The sequence below is a fragment of the Schistocerca nitens genome, chromosome 10 (assembly GCF_023898315.1).
Source record: "Schistocerca nitens isolate TAMUIC-IGC-003100 chromosome 10, iqSchNite1.1, whole genome shotgun sequence".
Classification (NCBI taxonomy): domain Eukaryota; kingdom Metazoa; phylum Arthropoda; class Insecta; order Orthoptera; family Acrididae; genus Schistocerca; species Schistocerca nitens.
Window position 1 is genome coordinate 62,101,445 of NC_064623.1, and position 13,592 is coordinate 62,115,036.

At 45.4% G+C, this 13,592-nt stretch overlaps 1 protein-coding gene across 1 annotated transcript in view; it reads left to right on the plus strand.

Annotated features, from left to right (window-relative positions):
* LOC126209867 (luciferin sulfotransferase-like) overlaps positions 1 to 13,592 on the plus strand; it is a 108,469-nt gene that overhangs the window by 30,050 nt on the left and 64,827 nt on the right. Inside the window, exons 3-4 of the mRNA XM_049938992.1 lie at positions 8,231 to 8,330; positions 8,412 to 8,553. Coding sequence (XP_049794949.1) covers positions 8,231 to 8,330; positions 8,412 to 8,553 — 242 coding nt within the window. The remainder of the gene's footprint in view (positions 1 to 8,230; positions 8,331 to 8,411; positions 8,554 to 13,592) is intronic.

A 13,592-nucleotide genomic window follows, 5' to 3' on the forward strand; every position in this document is an offset into this window, starting at 1 on the left:
CCTGGTGCGGATCCCAAACACACAAGCAGTACTCACGAATAGGTCACACTAGCGTCTTCTTTACAGATGAACCTCATTTTCCTAAAATTCTCGCAATAAACTGAAGTCAACCGTTCTACTACCCTACGGCAGTCCTCACACGCTAATTCCATTTCGTATTCCTTTGCAACGTTAAGCCCAGATATGTAAACTATGTGACTGTATCAGGCAGGACATAACTAACGCTGTATCCGAACATTACAGGTTTGTTTTCCCCACTCATCCACATTTAGAGCTAGCTGCTGTTCATCATACCAATTAGATATTTTGTCTAAGTCGTCTTGCATCCCCCTACAGACACTAAACTTGGACACCTTCTCGTACAGCACAGTATCATCACCAATCAACATCCATTGCTGCCGACCCTGTTCACCAGATCATTTACGTATATAGAAAACAACAGGAGTCTTATCACACTTCGCTGGGGCACTTCTGACGATACCCTTGCCTCAGGTGACAACGTACTGAGTTCTGTTACTAAGAAGTCTTCAAGCTACTCAGATATGTGGGAACCTTCATTAACAGTCTGCAGTGAGGCAGCGTGTCAAATGCATTCCGGAAATCTAGGAATATGGAATCTGCTTGTTGCCCTTCCTCCACGTTTAAACGGACGGACATATTCAACGATCAATGTAAACGTCTTCCATCGTATTTAGAAGATGTTCCTCTGTCGGTCCGCCAGGTGATGTGATACCAACATGGCGGCACACAACCGCCCAGCGGAAGCCTCCAGATGCTGATGTATCCGCAGAGGTGGATTAGTCGAGGTGGTCTACTTCCCTGGTCAGCTCGTTCACCACATCTTACCCCTCTAGATTGTACGAGGTGCATTCAAGTTCTAAGGCCTCCGATTTTTTTTTCTCCAGACTGGAAAGAGATAGAAACATGCGCATTGTTTTAAAATGAGGCCGCGTTCATTGCCAATACGTCCCAATGATGGCAGCACCGTACGGCAGATGGAATTTTACCACCAGCGGCGAGAATGAGAACTGTTTTAAATACTTAAAATGGCGACGTTTTCCTTACTTGAACAGCGTGCAATCATTCGTTTTCTGAATTTGCGTGGTGTGAAACCAATTGAAATTCATCGACAGTTGAAGGAGACATGTGGTGATGGAGTTATGGATGTGTCGAAAGTGCGTTCGTGGGTGCGACAGTTTAATGAAGGCAGAACATCGTGTGACAACAAACCGAAACAACCTCTGGCTCGCACAAGCCTGTCTGACGACACGATCGAGAAAGTGGAGAGAATTGTTTTGGGGGATCGCCGAATGACTGTTGAACAGATCGCCTCCAGAGTTGGCATTTCTGTGGGTTCTGTGCACACAATCCTGCATGACGACCTGAAAATGGGAAAAGTGTCATCCAGGTTGGTGCCACAAATGCTGATGGACGACCACACGGCTGCCCGTGTGGCATGTTGCCAAGAAATGTTGACGCACAACGACAGCACGAATAGGACTTCCTTTTCGTCGATTGTGACAATGAATGAGACGTGGATGCCATTTTTCAATCCAGAAACAAAGCGCTAGTCAGCTCAATGGAAGCACACAGATTCACCGCCACCAAAAAAATTACGGGTAACCACCAGTGCTGAAAAAATGATGGTGTCCATGTTCTGGGGCAGCGAGGGCGTAATCCTTACCCATTGCGTTCCAATGGGCACTACGGTAACAGGTGCATCGTACGAAAATGTTTTGAAGAACAAATTCCTTCCTGCACTGCAACAAAAACGTCCGGGAGGGGCTGCACGTGTGCTGTTTCACCAAGACAACGCACCCGCACATCGAGCTAACGTTACGCAACAGTTTCTTCGTGATAACAACTTTGAAGTGATTCCTCATGCTCCCTACTCACCTGACCTGGCTCCTAGTGACTTTTGTCTTTTTCCAACAATGAAAGACACTCTCCGCGGCCGCACATTCACCAGCCGTGCTGCTATTGCCTCAGCGATTTTCCAGTGGTCAAAACAGACTCCTAAAGAAGCCTTCGTCGCTGCCATGGAATCATGGCGTCAGCGTTGTGAAAAATGTGTACGTCTGCATGGCGATTACGTCGAGAAGTAACGCCAGTTTCATCGATTTCGGGTGAGTAGTTAATTAGAAAAAAAATCGGAGGCCTTAGAACTTGAATGCACCTCGTAAATATGGGGGCATGTGAGGAAACTTGCAGACCTTATAACAAATTTTACATTTTTCAGGAGATCGAAAAAATGTAATAAATGGTTGCATAACATCTTGCCGTCAATATGACACTGTAATAACTTATCTTTCAGCTTAGCTAATATGTATTTACTATACAGAAGAGCCAAAGAAACTAGTATACGTGAGTAATATCGTATAGGGCCCCCGCGAGCACGCAAAAGTTCCGCAAAACGATGTGGGATGGACTCCAGTAATGTCTGAGGTAGTGCGTGAGGGAACTGAAACCATGAAGCCTGCAGGGCTGTCCAGAGATCCGTAACAGTACAAGGGTGTGGAGATTTCTTCTGATCAGCAGGTTACAAGGCATCCTGAATATGCTCGATAATGTTCATGCCTGGGGAGTTTGGTGGTCAGCACAAGTGTTTAAGCTCATAAGAGTGTTCCTGGAGTCACTCTGTAGCAATTCTGAACATGTGGGGCTTCGCATTGTCCTGCTGTCCTGCAGGAAGTCCATCTGAAAGCACAATGGACATGAATGGATGCAGGTGAGCAGGCAAGATGCTACCTATGTATCACCTGTCAGAGTCGTATCTAGACGTGTAAGGGGTCCCATATCACTCCACCTGCACACACCCCACACCATTACACAGCCTCCACCAGCTTGAACAGTCCCCTGCTGATACACAGGGTCGATGGATCCGTGAGGTTGTCTCCATACCCGTACACGTACACCCGCTCGATACAATTTTAAACGAGACTAGTCCGTCCAGGCAACAGGTTTCTAGTCATCACCAGTCGGATGTCGGTGTTGACTGGCCCAGGCGAGGCGTAAAGCTTTGTGTCATGCCGTCATCAAGGGTACAAGAGTCGGCCTTAGGCTACGAAAACCCATATCGATGATGTTTCGTTCAATGGTTCGGACGCTGACAGTCTCTAATGGTCCAGCATTGAAATGTGCAGCAATTTTCAGAAGGGTTACAATTCTGTCACGTTGGACGATTCTCTTAAGTCGTCGTTGGTACTGTTTCTGCAGGGTCTTTTTCCGGCCGCAGCAGTGTCGATGATCTGATGTTTTATCATTTTCCTGGTTTTCACAGAACAGTCGTGAAATGGTCGTAAGGGAAAATCCCCACTTCATCGCTATCTCGGACACGCTGTGCCCCGCCGCTCGGGGGCCGACTATAACACCACGTTCAAACTCAAATCTTGATAACCTACTACTGTAGCAGCAGTAACCGATCTAGCAACTGCGCCAGACACTTGTCATATGCAGGCATCGCCGGTCGCAGCGCCGTATTCTGCCTGTTTACGTACGCTACTGGCCATTAAAATTGCTACACCACGAAGATGTGCTACAGACGGGAAATTTAACCGGCAGGAAGAAGATGCTGTGATAAGCAAATGATTAGCTTTTCAGAGCCTTCACACAAGGTTGGCACCGGTGGCGACACGTATAACGTTCTGACATGAGGAAAGTTTCCAACCGATTTCTCATACACAAACAGCAGTTGACCGGCGTTGCCTGGTGAAACATTGTTGTGATACCTCGTGTAAGGAGGAGAAATGCGTACCATCACGTTTCCGACTTTAATAAAGGTCGGATTGTAGCCTATCGCGATTGCGGCTTATCATCGGGTCGACATCCAATGACTGTTAGTAGAATATGGGATCGGTGGGTTCAGCAGGGTAATACGGAACACCGTGCTGTATCCCAAGGGCCTCGTATCACTAGCAGTTGAGATGACAGGCGCCCGCATCTCGTGGTCGTGCGGTAGCGTTCTCGCTTCCCACGCCCGGGTTCCCGGGTTCGATTCCCGGCGGGGTCAGGGATTTTCTCTGCCTCGTGATGGCTGGGTGTTGTGTGCTGTCCTTAGGTTAGTTAGGTTTAAGTAGTTCTAAGTTCTAGGGGACTTATGACCACAGCAGTTGAGTCCCATAGTGCTCAGAGCCATTTGAACCATTAGATGACAGGCATCTTATCCGCATGGCTGTAACGGATCGTGCAGCCACGTCTCGATCCCTGAGTCAACAGATTGGGACGTTTACAAGACAACAACCATCTGGACAAACAGTTCGACGACGTTTGCAGCACCATGGACTATCAGCTCGGAGACCATGGCTGCGGTTACCCTTGACGCTGCATCACAGGCAGGAGCGCCTGCGATGGTGTACTCAACGACGAACCTGGGTGCACGAATGGCAAAACGTCATTTTTTCGGATGAATCCAGGTTCTGTTTACAGCATCATGATGGTCACATCCGTGTTTGGCGGCATCGCGGTGAACGCACATTGGTATTCGTCATCGCCATACTGGCGTATCACCTGACGTGATGATATGGGGTGCCATTGGTTGCATGTCTAGGTCACCTCTTGTTCGCATTGACGGCACTTTGAACAGTGGACGTTACATTTTAGATGAGTTACGACCCTTGGCTCTATCCTAAATTCGATCCCTGCGAATCCCTACATTTCAGAAGGATAATGCACGACCGCATGTTGCATGTCCTGTACGGGCATTTCTGGATACAGAAAATGTTCGACTGCTGCCCTCGCCAGCAAATTCTCCAGATCTCTCACCGAATGAAAACGTCTGGTCAATGGTGGCCGAGCAACTGGCTCGTCACAATACGCCATTCACTACTCTTGATGAACTGTGGTATCGTGTTGAAGCTGCATGGGCAGCTGTACCTGTACATGCCATCCAAGCTCTGTTTGACTCAATGCCCAGGCGTATCAAGGGCGTTATTACGACCAGAGGTGGTTGTTCTGGGTACTGATTTCTCAGGATCTATGAACCCAAATTGCGTGAAAATGTAATCACATGTCAGTTCTAGTATAATATATTTGTCCAATGAATACCCGTATATCATCTGTATTTTTTCTTGGTGTGACAATTTTAATCGCTAGCAGTGTATACCTGTATTGGAATACGCATTCCTATACGAGTTTCTTTGGCTCTTCACTGTACAAGCATCAGCCACGGCTATGTCAAGCTGGTACCCGACCTCTGTCAGGGGGAGTCTCCGGACAGGTCTTCACTCGTCGTTGGGGACCAGCCGGCGCGGTATAGGTTAGGAGAAACTATGGGCGTTATAAATAGGAATACAGAGTGTCCTAAAAAGAATGTCCCGATTTTAAATAGAATTGTTTATTAGGAAGAAGGGCTTAACACCAACAAATTGCATACTAAATTACTCAGAAAAGACAGAAGTTCATAAATGTTCATTATGCCCTCCGTTGGCTGCACGGATGACTCTAGCTGATAGCGGAATTCATCCTAAAATGAGCGTAAGGTGTCTTGTCACTGAAGCTAAAGCAGCTGATATTCTGGTTGTTAGTTCATCAATGTCACGAGGTAAGGGAGGAACGTAAACACATTAACATATCCCCACAGGAAGAAATCACATGGTGTTAAGTCAGGGGACCTAGGAGGCCGAGAGTGTAAAACCTGGCCTTGCGATCCTATCCAACGTTGAGGCACGCTGGCATTGAGGAAACTGCGCACATTGTTGTGCCAGTGCGGTGGTGCTCCATCTTGCTGATAGATGAAATTGTCAGAGTCACGACCCGTAGACTTGCGAGGGCTCCGCTCGAATGCTCGTCGGATTTGTTCCACTGTATGTTGAGGAACGCTTGGCCGGCCAGGACTTCGGCCTTTACAGAGGCACCCTGTTTCTTCAAGCTGTTTATACCACCGTCGAATGTTCTTTGGTGATGGTGGTTTAGCACGAAATCGAATAAGAAGCGCCCGCTGAACTGCGATCACTGATTGAGTACGACTAAATTCAATAACACAATACGTCTTCTGATGCGCGGACGCCATATTGCGTGAGACTGGCTGCACGCTCCAGGTCAGCGCTCGTAGCGACGTCTAGAGGATTTTTTCTGAAACTCTAGACCATGCCGATTACATCTAGCTCTGTTTCAGTTACCTAGTGACATTAGTCTCAATATTATTACCTGTTAAAATCGGGTTATTCTTTTTGGGACACCCTGTATATCTCAGATGTGACTATTATTTTTACCGATTGTCTTTCAATAAATGTTTTCCTACTTTTTATCCCAACATTCCTTGTTGTCATTCACCATTTGTGTGTCCGCCAAGAGCTGTTAACCGTCTTGCCGCCAGGAAGACGCAGCACGCGGTGTCATCGCCTCTTGCTATTACGTATAAACCAGAGAAGCGGAATGTGAGGTTTTCAGGTTCCACTTTACGTCAGTAACTGTTTACTTGGTTTTCGTCCAAGTAGAACATCCCTCCATTTTATTTTATTGCGCCCACTTCTTGGTTTTTCATGCTAGCTACAAATCAGATTTTAATAGTTTTTCATTTAATTTCATCTCAAAAATGAATCACTCTAGTATAATTTGTTTAGGACTAATCCACCACATTGGACTGAGATCCGGCTGTTTTATTCAATGATGTACCGTCTTTTACCGGTGTTTTGTTGTGACAGACAACAAAGCTCTAAGGTTTCAGTTAGTTGGTGGATTGATTGATTTACGGGAGGGGACCAAACAGAGAGGTCATCGGTCCCATAGGATTAGGTAGAGGTTGGGAAGGAAGTCGACAGTGCCCTTTCAAAGAAACCATCCTGGCATTTGCCTGAAGCGATTTAGGGGAATCACAGAGAACCTAATCAGGATGGCTGGATGCAGGTTTGAACGTCGTCCTCCCGAATGCGACTCCAGTGTGCCAACCACTGCACCACCTCGTTCGGTAGTATTTTAGTTATGTGAGTACAAATATTTAAAATTTCTCATCTAAACGTTTTCAATGTTGTTGTTGTTGTTGTGGTCTTCAGTCCTGAGACTGGTTTGATGCAGCTCTTCATGCTACTCTATTCTGTGCAAGCTTCTTCATCTCCCAGTACCTACTACAGCCTACATCCTTCTGGATCTGCTTAGTGTATTCATATCTTAGTCTCCCTCTACGATTTTTGCCCTCCACGCTGCCCTCCAATACTAAATTGGTGATCCCTCGATGTCTCAGAACATGTCCTACCAACCGATCCCTTCTTCTGGTCAAGTTGTGCCACAAACTTCTCTTCTCCCCAATTCCATTCAATACTTCCTCATTAGTTATGTGATCTACCCATCTATTCTTCAGCATTCTTCTGTAGCACCACATTTCGAAAGCTACTATTCTCTTCTTGTCCAAACTAGTTATCGTGTATGTTTCACTTCCATACATGGCTACACTCCATACAAATACTTACAGAAACGACTTCCTGACACTTAAATCAATACTCGATGTTAACAATTTTCTCTTCTTCAGAAACGCTTTCCTTGCCATTGCCAGTCTACATTTTATATCCTCTCTACTTCGACCATCATCAGTTATTTTGCTCCCCAAATAGCAAAACTCCTTTACTACTTTAAGTGTCTCATTTCCTAATCTAATTCCCTCAGCATCACCCGATTTAATTCGACTACATTCCATTATCCTCGTTTTGCTTTTGTTGATGTTTAGCTTACACCCTCCTTTCAATAGGTTTTTAAATTTTTTTTAAAAACTCTTAAAATAATTTTAGGAAATTATCAAATCAGTAGATGTTTCACGGTTTTATTCCTTCTGGGTTTTTTTGATATACAGATGTTTCTCCTGAAGATGATGTCATGAAATCGGTAGTGATCTAAAAGTAAAGGACTAAATACAGCTGAATCGACTTATTAGTACCCAAGGTAATTACTCATAGCTGTCGTTGTCTGCAGAATATCATTTGATTTGTTTTCATAAACTCTGTAATGATCACAGTGTGACGATGATGATGATGTTTGGTTTGTGGAGTGCTCAACTGTGCGGTCGTCAGCGCCAGTACAAAGTCCCAATTTTTACGCAGTCCAATTAGCCACTGTCACGAATGATAATGATGGTGATGAAAAGATGAGAAGAACACAAACACCCAATCTCCAGTCTGAGAAAATCCCCATAGCGGCCGGGAATCGAACCCGGGACCCCATGATCCAGAGGCAGCAACGCTAGCAACTAGACCACGAGCTGTGGACTGATCAGTGTGTTCATTGTGTGATGTGATTGTTGCAGGTACCACATGGTCTCAGGAACTTGTGTGGCTGCTCATGAACGACCTGGACTTCGACCAGGCGAAGAAAGTTCCGCTAATCGACAGATTTCCTTTCCTGGAGTAAGTCTAACACCAGACAAACGAGCGTAGCCGAAAATGAAGTTAGTGAATTTCGCTCAGATTTCACCGTGACATTTTCAGGGCGTCGACGATCATCCCTCAGGCAGTGAAGAAGCCGCCACACTCGCTGGACGTGGTCGGTGGCATGAAGTCGCCGAGGCTCATCAAGTGCCACCTGCCCGTGGAGCTGCTGCCCAAGCAGATCTGGTCGGTCAAGCCCAAGGTACGGCTCAGCGGCGTCTACAGCGTGGTTATAATTAAACACGTTATAACTCGGAAACTAATTGCCGCATGGGTACCAAACTTGGCGGCATTAATGTCATGGGGAAGGCAAAAAATGCAGAATCAATTCAATTGAAGCACTTTTAATATGCTGCTACGGTACATCATACCATCATGTACTGGGACCATTACTGCTACAAAGGGGGGTCAATATGGCGCCCATCAGAAGAGTCTGAAAGCGCTGGATTGCATTCAGCACAGCAGAACGAAGTTTGTCCGTATGTGTGTTGGCTACCTCTTTCGATATGCTGCGTTGCAGATCAGCACATTTGTGAATGAAATTACAATGAAATTAACACCCTTAGCTGCTTACAGGCGTTGACATACGTCAGCGGGTACAGATGAAAATGTGTGCCCCGACCGGGACTCGAACCCGGGATCTCCTGCTTACATGGCAAACGCTCTATCCATCTGAGCCACCGACGACACAGAGGATAGCGCGACAGCAGGTATTTATCACTGGCACGCCTCCCGCGAAACCCATATTCTCGACGTATTGTCCCGCACTACATTCGTAGTGCCCCCGCCGATTATATTCAACACTCGCGGCGCGTTGCCGATTCCCGTAAGATTTCGGAAGATCCCGGGTTCGAGTCCTGGTCGGGGCACACATTTTCATTTGTCCCCGTTGACGTATGTCAACGCCTGTAAGCAGCTATGGGTGTTCATTTCATTGCAATTTCATTCTAACGGACATGTCCGAAAGAACAGATACCATCTTAGTATATATACATAGTTAAGGCTCACCGGCCACTTGGCCATCTTCTTATTCTGTGCGAATGCACAAACAGTGCCCGAACTATTACGGGAATCGGCAACGCGCCGCGAGTAATGAGTATAATGGGCGGGGGCACTACGAATGTAGTGCGGGACAATACGTTGAGAATGTGGGTTTCGCGGGAGGCGTGCCAGAGATAAATCCCTGCAGTCGCGCTATCCTCTGTGCCCTCGGTGGCTCAGATGGATAGAGCGTCTGCGGAGATCCCGGCTTCGAGTCCCGATCGGAGCACACATTTTCATCTGTCCCCGTTGACGTATGTCAACGCCTGTAAGCAGCTAAGGGTGTTCATTTCATTGTAATTTCATTCTAACGAGCTGCATGGTCACCGATGGTATCTGTTCTTTCGGACATGTCCGTAAGAACAGATACCATCTTAGTATACATTTGTGAATGTTCCCTGGTAAAGCCTGTCCTTCAGATAGCCCCACAACCAGAAAGAACAGGGAGTGAGATCAGGTGATCGCGCCGACCAAGCATTTGGAAACGATCGGCTGATAATTCTATCGTTTGCAATGTGTTTCTGAGGAGCAGGTGAACTACACGAGCTATGTGCCGTGGGGACCCATCTTGCATTAAAACTGTTGACTTCGATGCGTCTCTCTCCTGTAGGGCTTGTACGACATGCTGGCGAAGCATGTCGCAGTAATGCTGGCCAGTCACACTGCACGTCTTTGGTTCTTGAGCGCCAACCTGTTCAAGAGAGATTGGGCCGAAGACGAAGATAGCTGCGAAGCCACACCTGTGACACGTTCACAGTACAGAGGAACTCCATGCACAGTGACTGGAGGTGAAGATCCCCACACTCGGCAATTCTGTGTGCTCACCTCACATGTCAGAGAAAAATGAGCTTCGTCTGTTCATAGGATGGTCCTGGGCCAGCCCTCGTCAACTTCAATCCTTGTGAGAAACTGGAGAGCAAAATCAACACGTCGTTGTGTGTCCTTAGGTGCAAGCTGCTGTACGATGTGGATCCTTTATAGATACTATTTGAGAATGGTTTGAAGCACCTTCCATACAGTGGACCATGGTACGTTCAACTGTCGTGACACATCATGCGCACTGCCTAACAATCGGGAATTGCGCGCAGCGTTGTCTGTCATAGCAACAGCGATTTTATCAACCATCTGTGGTGCAACCGGTCGTCGACCTCTTCCCGGAGCGACGGCAAGTTCACCAGTTGATTCAAACTTCTTCATAATGCTCCGCATAGCACGTGGAGAAACAGGACCCTTCTGTCATCCTTCCAGCCGGCGATATTCTCGAAGTGCAGCTGCAGCATTGCTGTCGTTTTGGCAATAGAGCTTCACCAATAATGCCGTGCTCGTTTTGTCCAAGCTCATGTTGACACGTCAACAAGTGCACTGTGACTGGTCAGGTGTGTGAGACTGTGAATCACGATGACTGATCACGGCAATTGGTGGCCATAACTGGAACTGGACGGTGGCGCTGTGATTCATGGAAATCATGCACCCCATATTCTGGACATTAATGCTGGCAGGTTTAGTACTCGTACGGTAATTAGTTTCCGTGTTAAACAGGGACAGTTTAATTATAACCAAATCTACACAAAACGGTGTACACTGCAAGGAGGAGGGTTCATCCTACCAATAACATCGATAATGATCGAAGCAGATGAATGAATTAAAATTTGTGCTGCGGCCGGGACTTTTGTTTGCTAAAGAGAAATGCTAACCATTACACTACCACAGCCGGATGGTCAACACTGCTGCATGAACTACCTAAGCCGAGTGCCGTCCCCAACACAAACTTCATTTTTCCCTTATACAGTATATTGTCACTACTGCCAGGGCTCTCCGATATTGACAATATAATGGTTGCCTAGTCGTAGATATTGCTATAATCGCACTATTTCACTCCCATTTACGGAGCTTGTTAGCACTTGATGTTAGGTTGGCGCCATTAAAATGCATTGTAGTAATCGCTGCTGCTTGCTGGATCGCTGCTGTGTGTCGATGCTAATGCTGGCTCTAAATCTGGTTGTCTAGCGGTAAAAAGATGAGGTCCCGTGTTTTTGATGATAAATAATGAGCGAAACCAACAAATATTTAAACTTCAAATATTTATTACTCTGGTGGCCATCTTAATTCCACTGTCCACCAAAGACAATGACAACACAAAGTAGCACTTCTTTTACATGTTCTTTGCAATGTTTTCCACCCCGAATAATAACACACACACACTTTACCAAAGTGACATTCAGACTCCGCTCCCGACCCTTCTTTCTGCTTGTATTTATAACCTTGTCAAAGAACTACTAAAACGAGATATAGTTTATAAGTCACATGTACATCTGTTATCGTAATTTGTGCAGAAAAGTTATTAATTTATATCGAGTGACATAATTTAACAGGTTATTAAAATGACAGATTTGTTGACTTGACAGCATTATTCTTTGTTACAAAAAAGCCGTTTTTTAGAAGTTTCTTCTCTAATTTGCATAAATAAGTAAATAACATGAATTATTAAGAATTACATTGGTTTTCGTCTAAAATAAGAGTGTTTACGTGAATACTGAGTGAAAACCCTCCTAGTGAACAAATAGGTTTCACTGGGTGATTTTTATTTAAGGAGATCCAAAATACCTAAGTTGGCCACTATTTTTCGTACTTCATATTAATTATTTAAGATGAACTTAGTGTTTTTACATGATGACATTTGCTGTATCAGTGATCAAGTGATATTAACTTTTGTGTGGGTCAGTTATTCAGTATAATTTAATGGGTTGACTGTTTATGGAGACATGTTATGCAATCATTGTTAACATACACAATAACTTTTCTATTAATATAAATACTCGTTAAACTGGTTGAATTTGGAGGGTATCGCATACTTCGGTAAAGTAAAGCCTTTAATAGGTTCCGTTACAACAAGAACCCCAGCATTGGACGTAATGGGTCATCCTTGTACCATTGGTGATCTTATAGATCTTATGATTATTATTGTAGATAGTAAAAAGAGATTTAAATGTCTCAGGGAAACATTTAACTGTAAGATCTATAATAACATCGATGTTCTTTCCTATTTCATTCGCATATTGACCGAGGGAAAACTGCTCTCTGTGCAGTAGCTGATCAAAAGTATCGGGACACCCAATATAACATGGAATGGGCCAGTAGATGTCACGAGATATGGACTCTCAAGTACAGGGGAGGCGCAGTTCGAAGTAGCCCGCCTCCACTTTGAATACGGATGCAATATTTCGACTTCTGGAATAAACAGCTACAACAAAATGGCTCTGAGCACTATGCGACTTAACTTCTGAGGTCATCCATCAGTCGCCTAGAACTTAGAACTAATTAAACCTAACTAACCTAAGGACATCACACACATCCATGCCCGAGGCAGGATTCCCCGAGGCAGGATTCGAACCTGCGACCGTAGCGGTCGCTCGGTTCCAGACTGCAGCGCCTAGAACCGCACAGCCACTCCGGCCGGCAAACAGCTATAACAATGGACGGTTTTGTGCAATAATCTATTGTTAGCATTCTTCTGTCAGCATTTCAGTTTATTTCATCAGTGAAGATATACGAGGGCCGTTCAGAAAGTAACCTCCGGTTGATTTAAAAAAATACACCAAGTTAAATAAAAATATTTTAATATATACGTATTACAACTACATCTTTGCACTAATTTTCTACATAGTCTCCATAGCGATTGAGGTACTTATCGTATCTCTTCACAAGCTTTGAAATTCCTTCTGCATAAAAATCACCCGCTTGTGCCTGGAGCCAGCCTGTGACCGCATCTTTGAGCTCTTCGTCGTCATCAAACCGCTGTGACCCGAGCCATTTCTTCAAATGCATGAAGAGGTGATAATCACTTGGCGCCAGGTCTGGACTGTAAGGTGGATGGTTGATAACGTCCCACTTGAAGGACTCAATAAGGGCCGTTGTTCTGCGAGCAGAGTGAGGACGGGCGTTATCGTGCAAAAAAAACGATACCGGAAGTCAGCATACCATGGCGTTTGTTCTGTGTAGCCCGTCGTAACTTTTTTATTGTTTCACAGTACACGTCTTGATTAATGGTCGTACCACGTTCCATGAATTCAACCAACAACACCCCTTTGGCATCCCAAAACACCGTTGACATCAGTTTTCTGGCAGAAAAATCTTGTGAGGCTTTTCTTGGTTTGGTAGGCGAATTTGAATGTGCCCACATCTTTGATTGTTCTTTTGTCT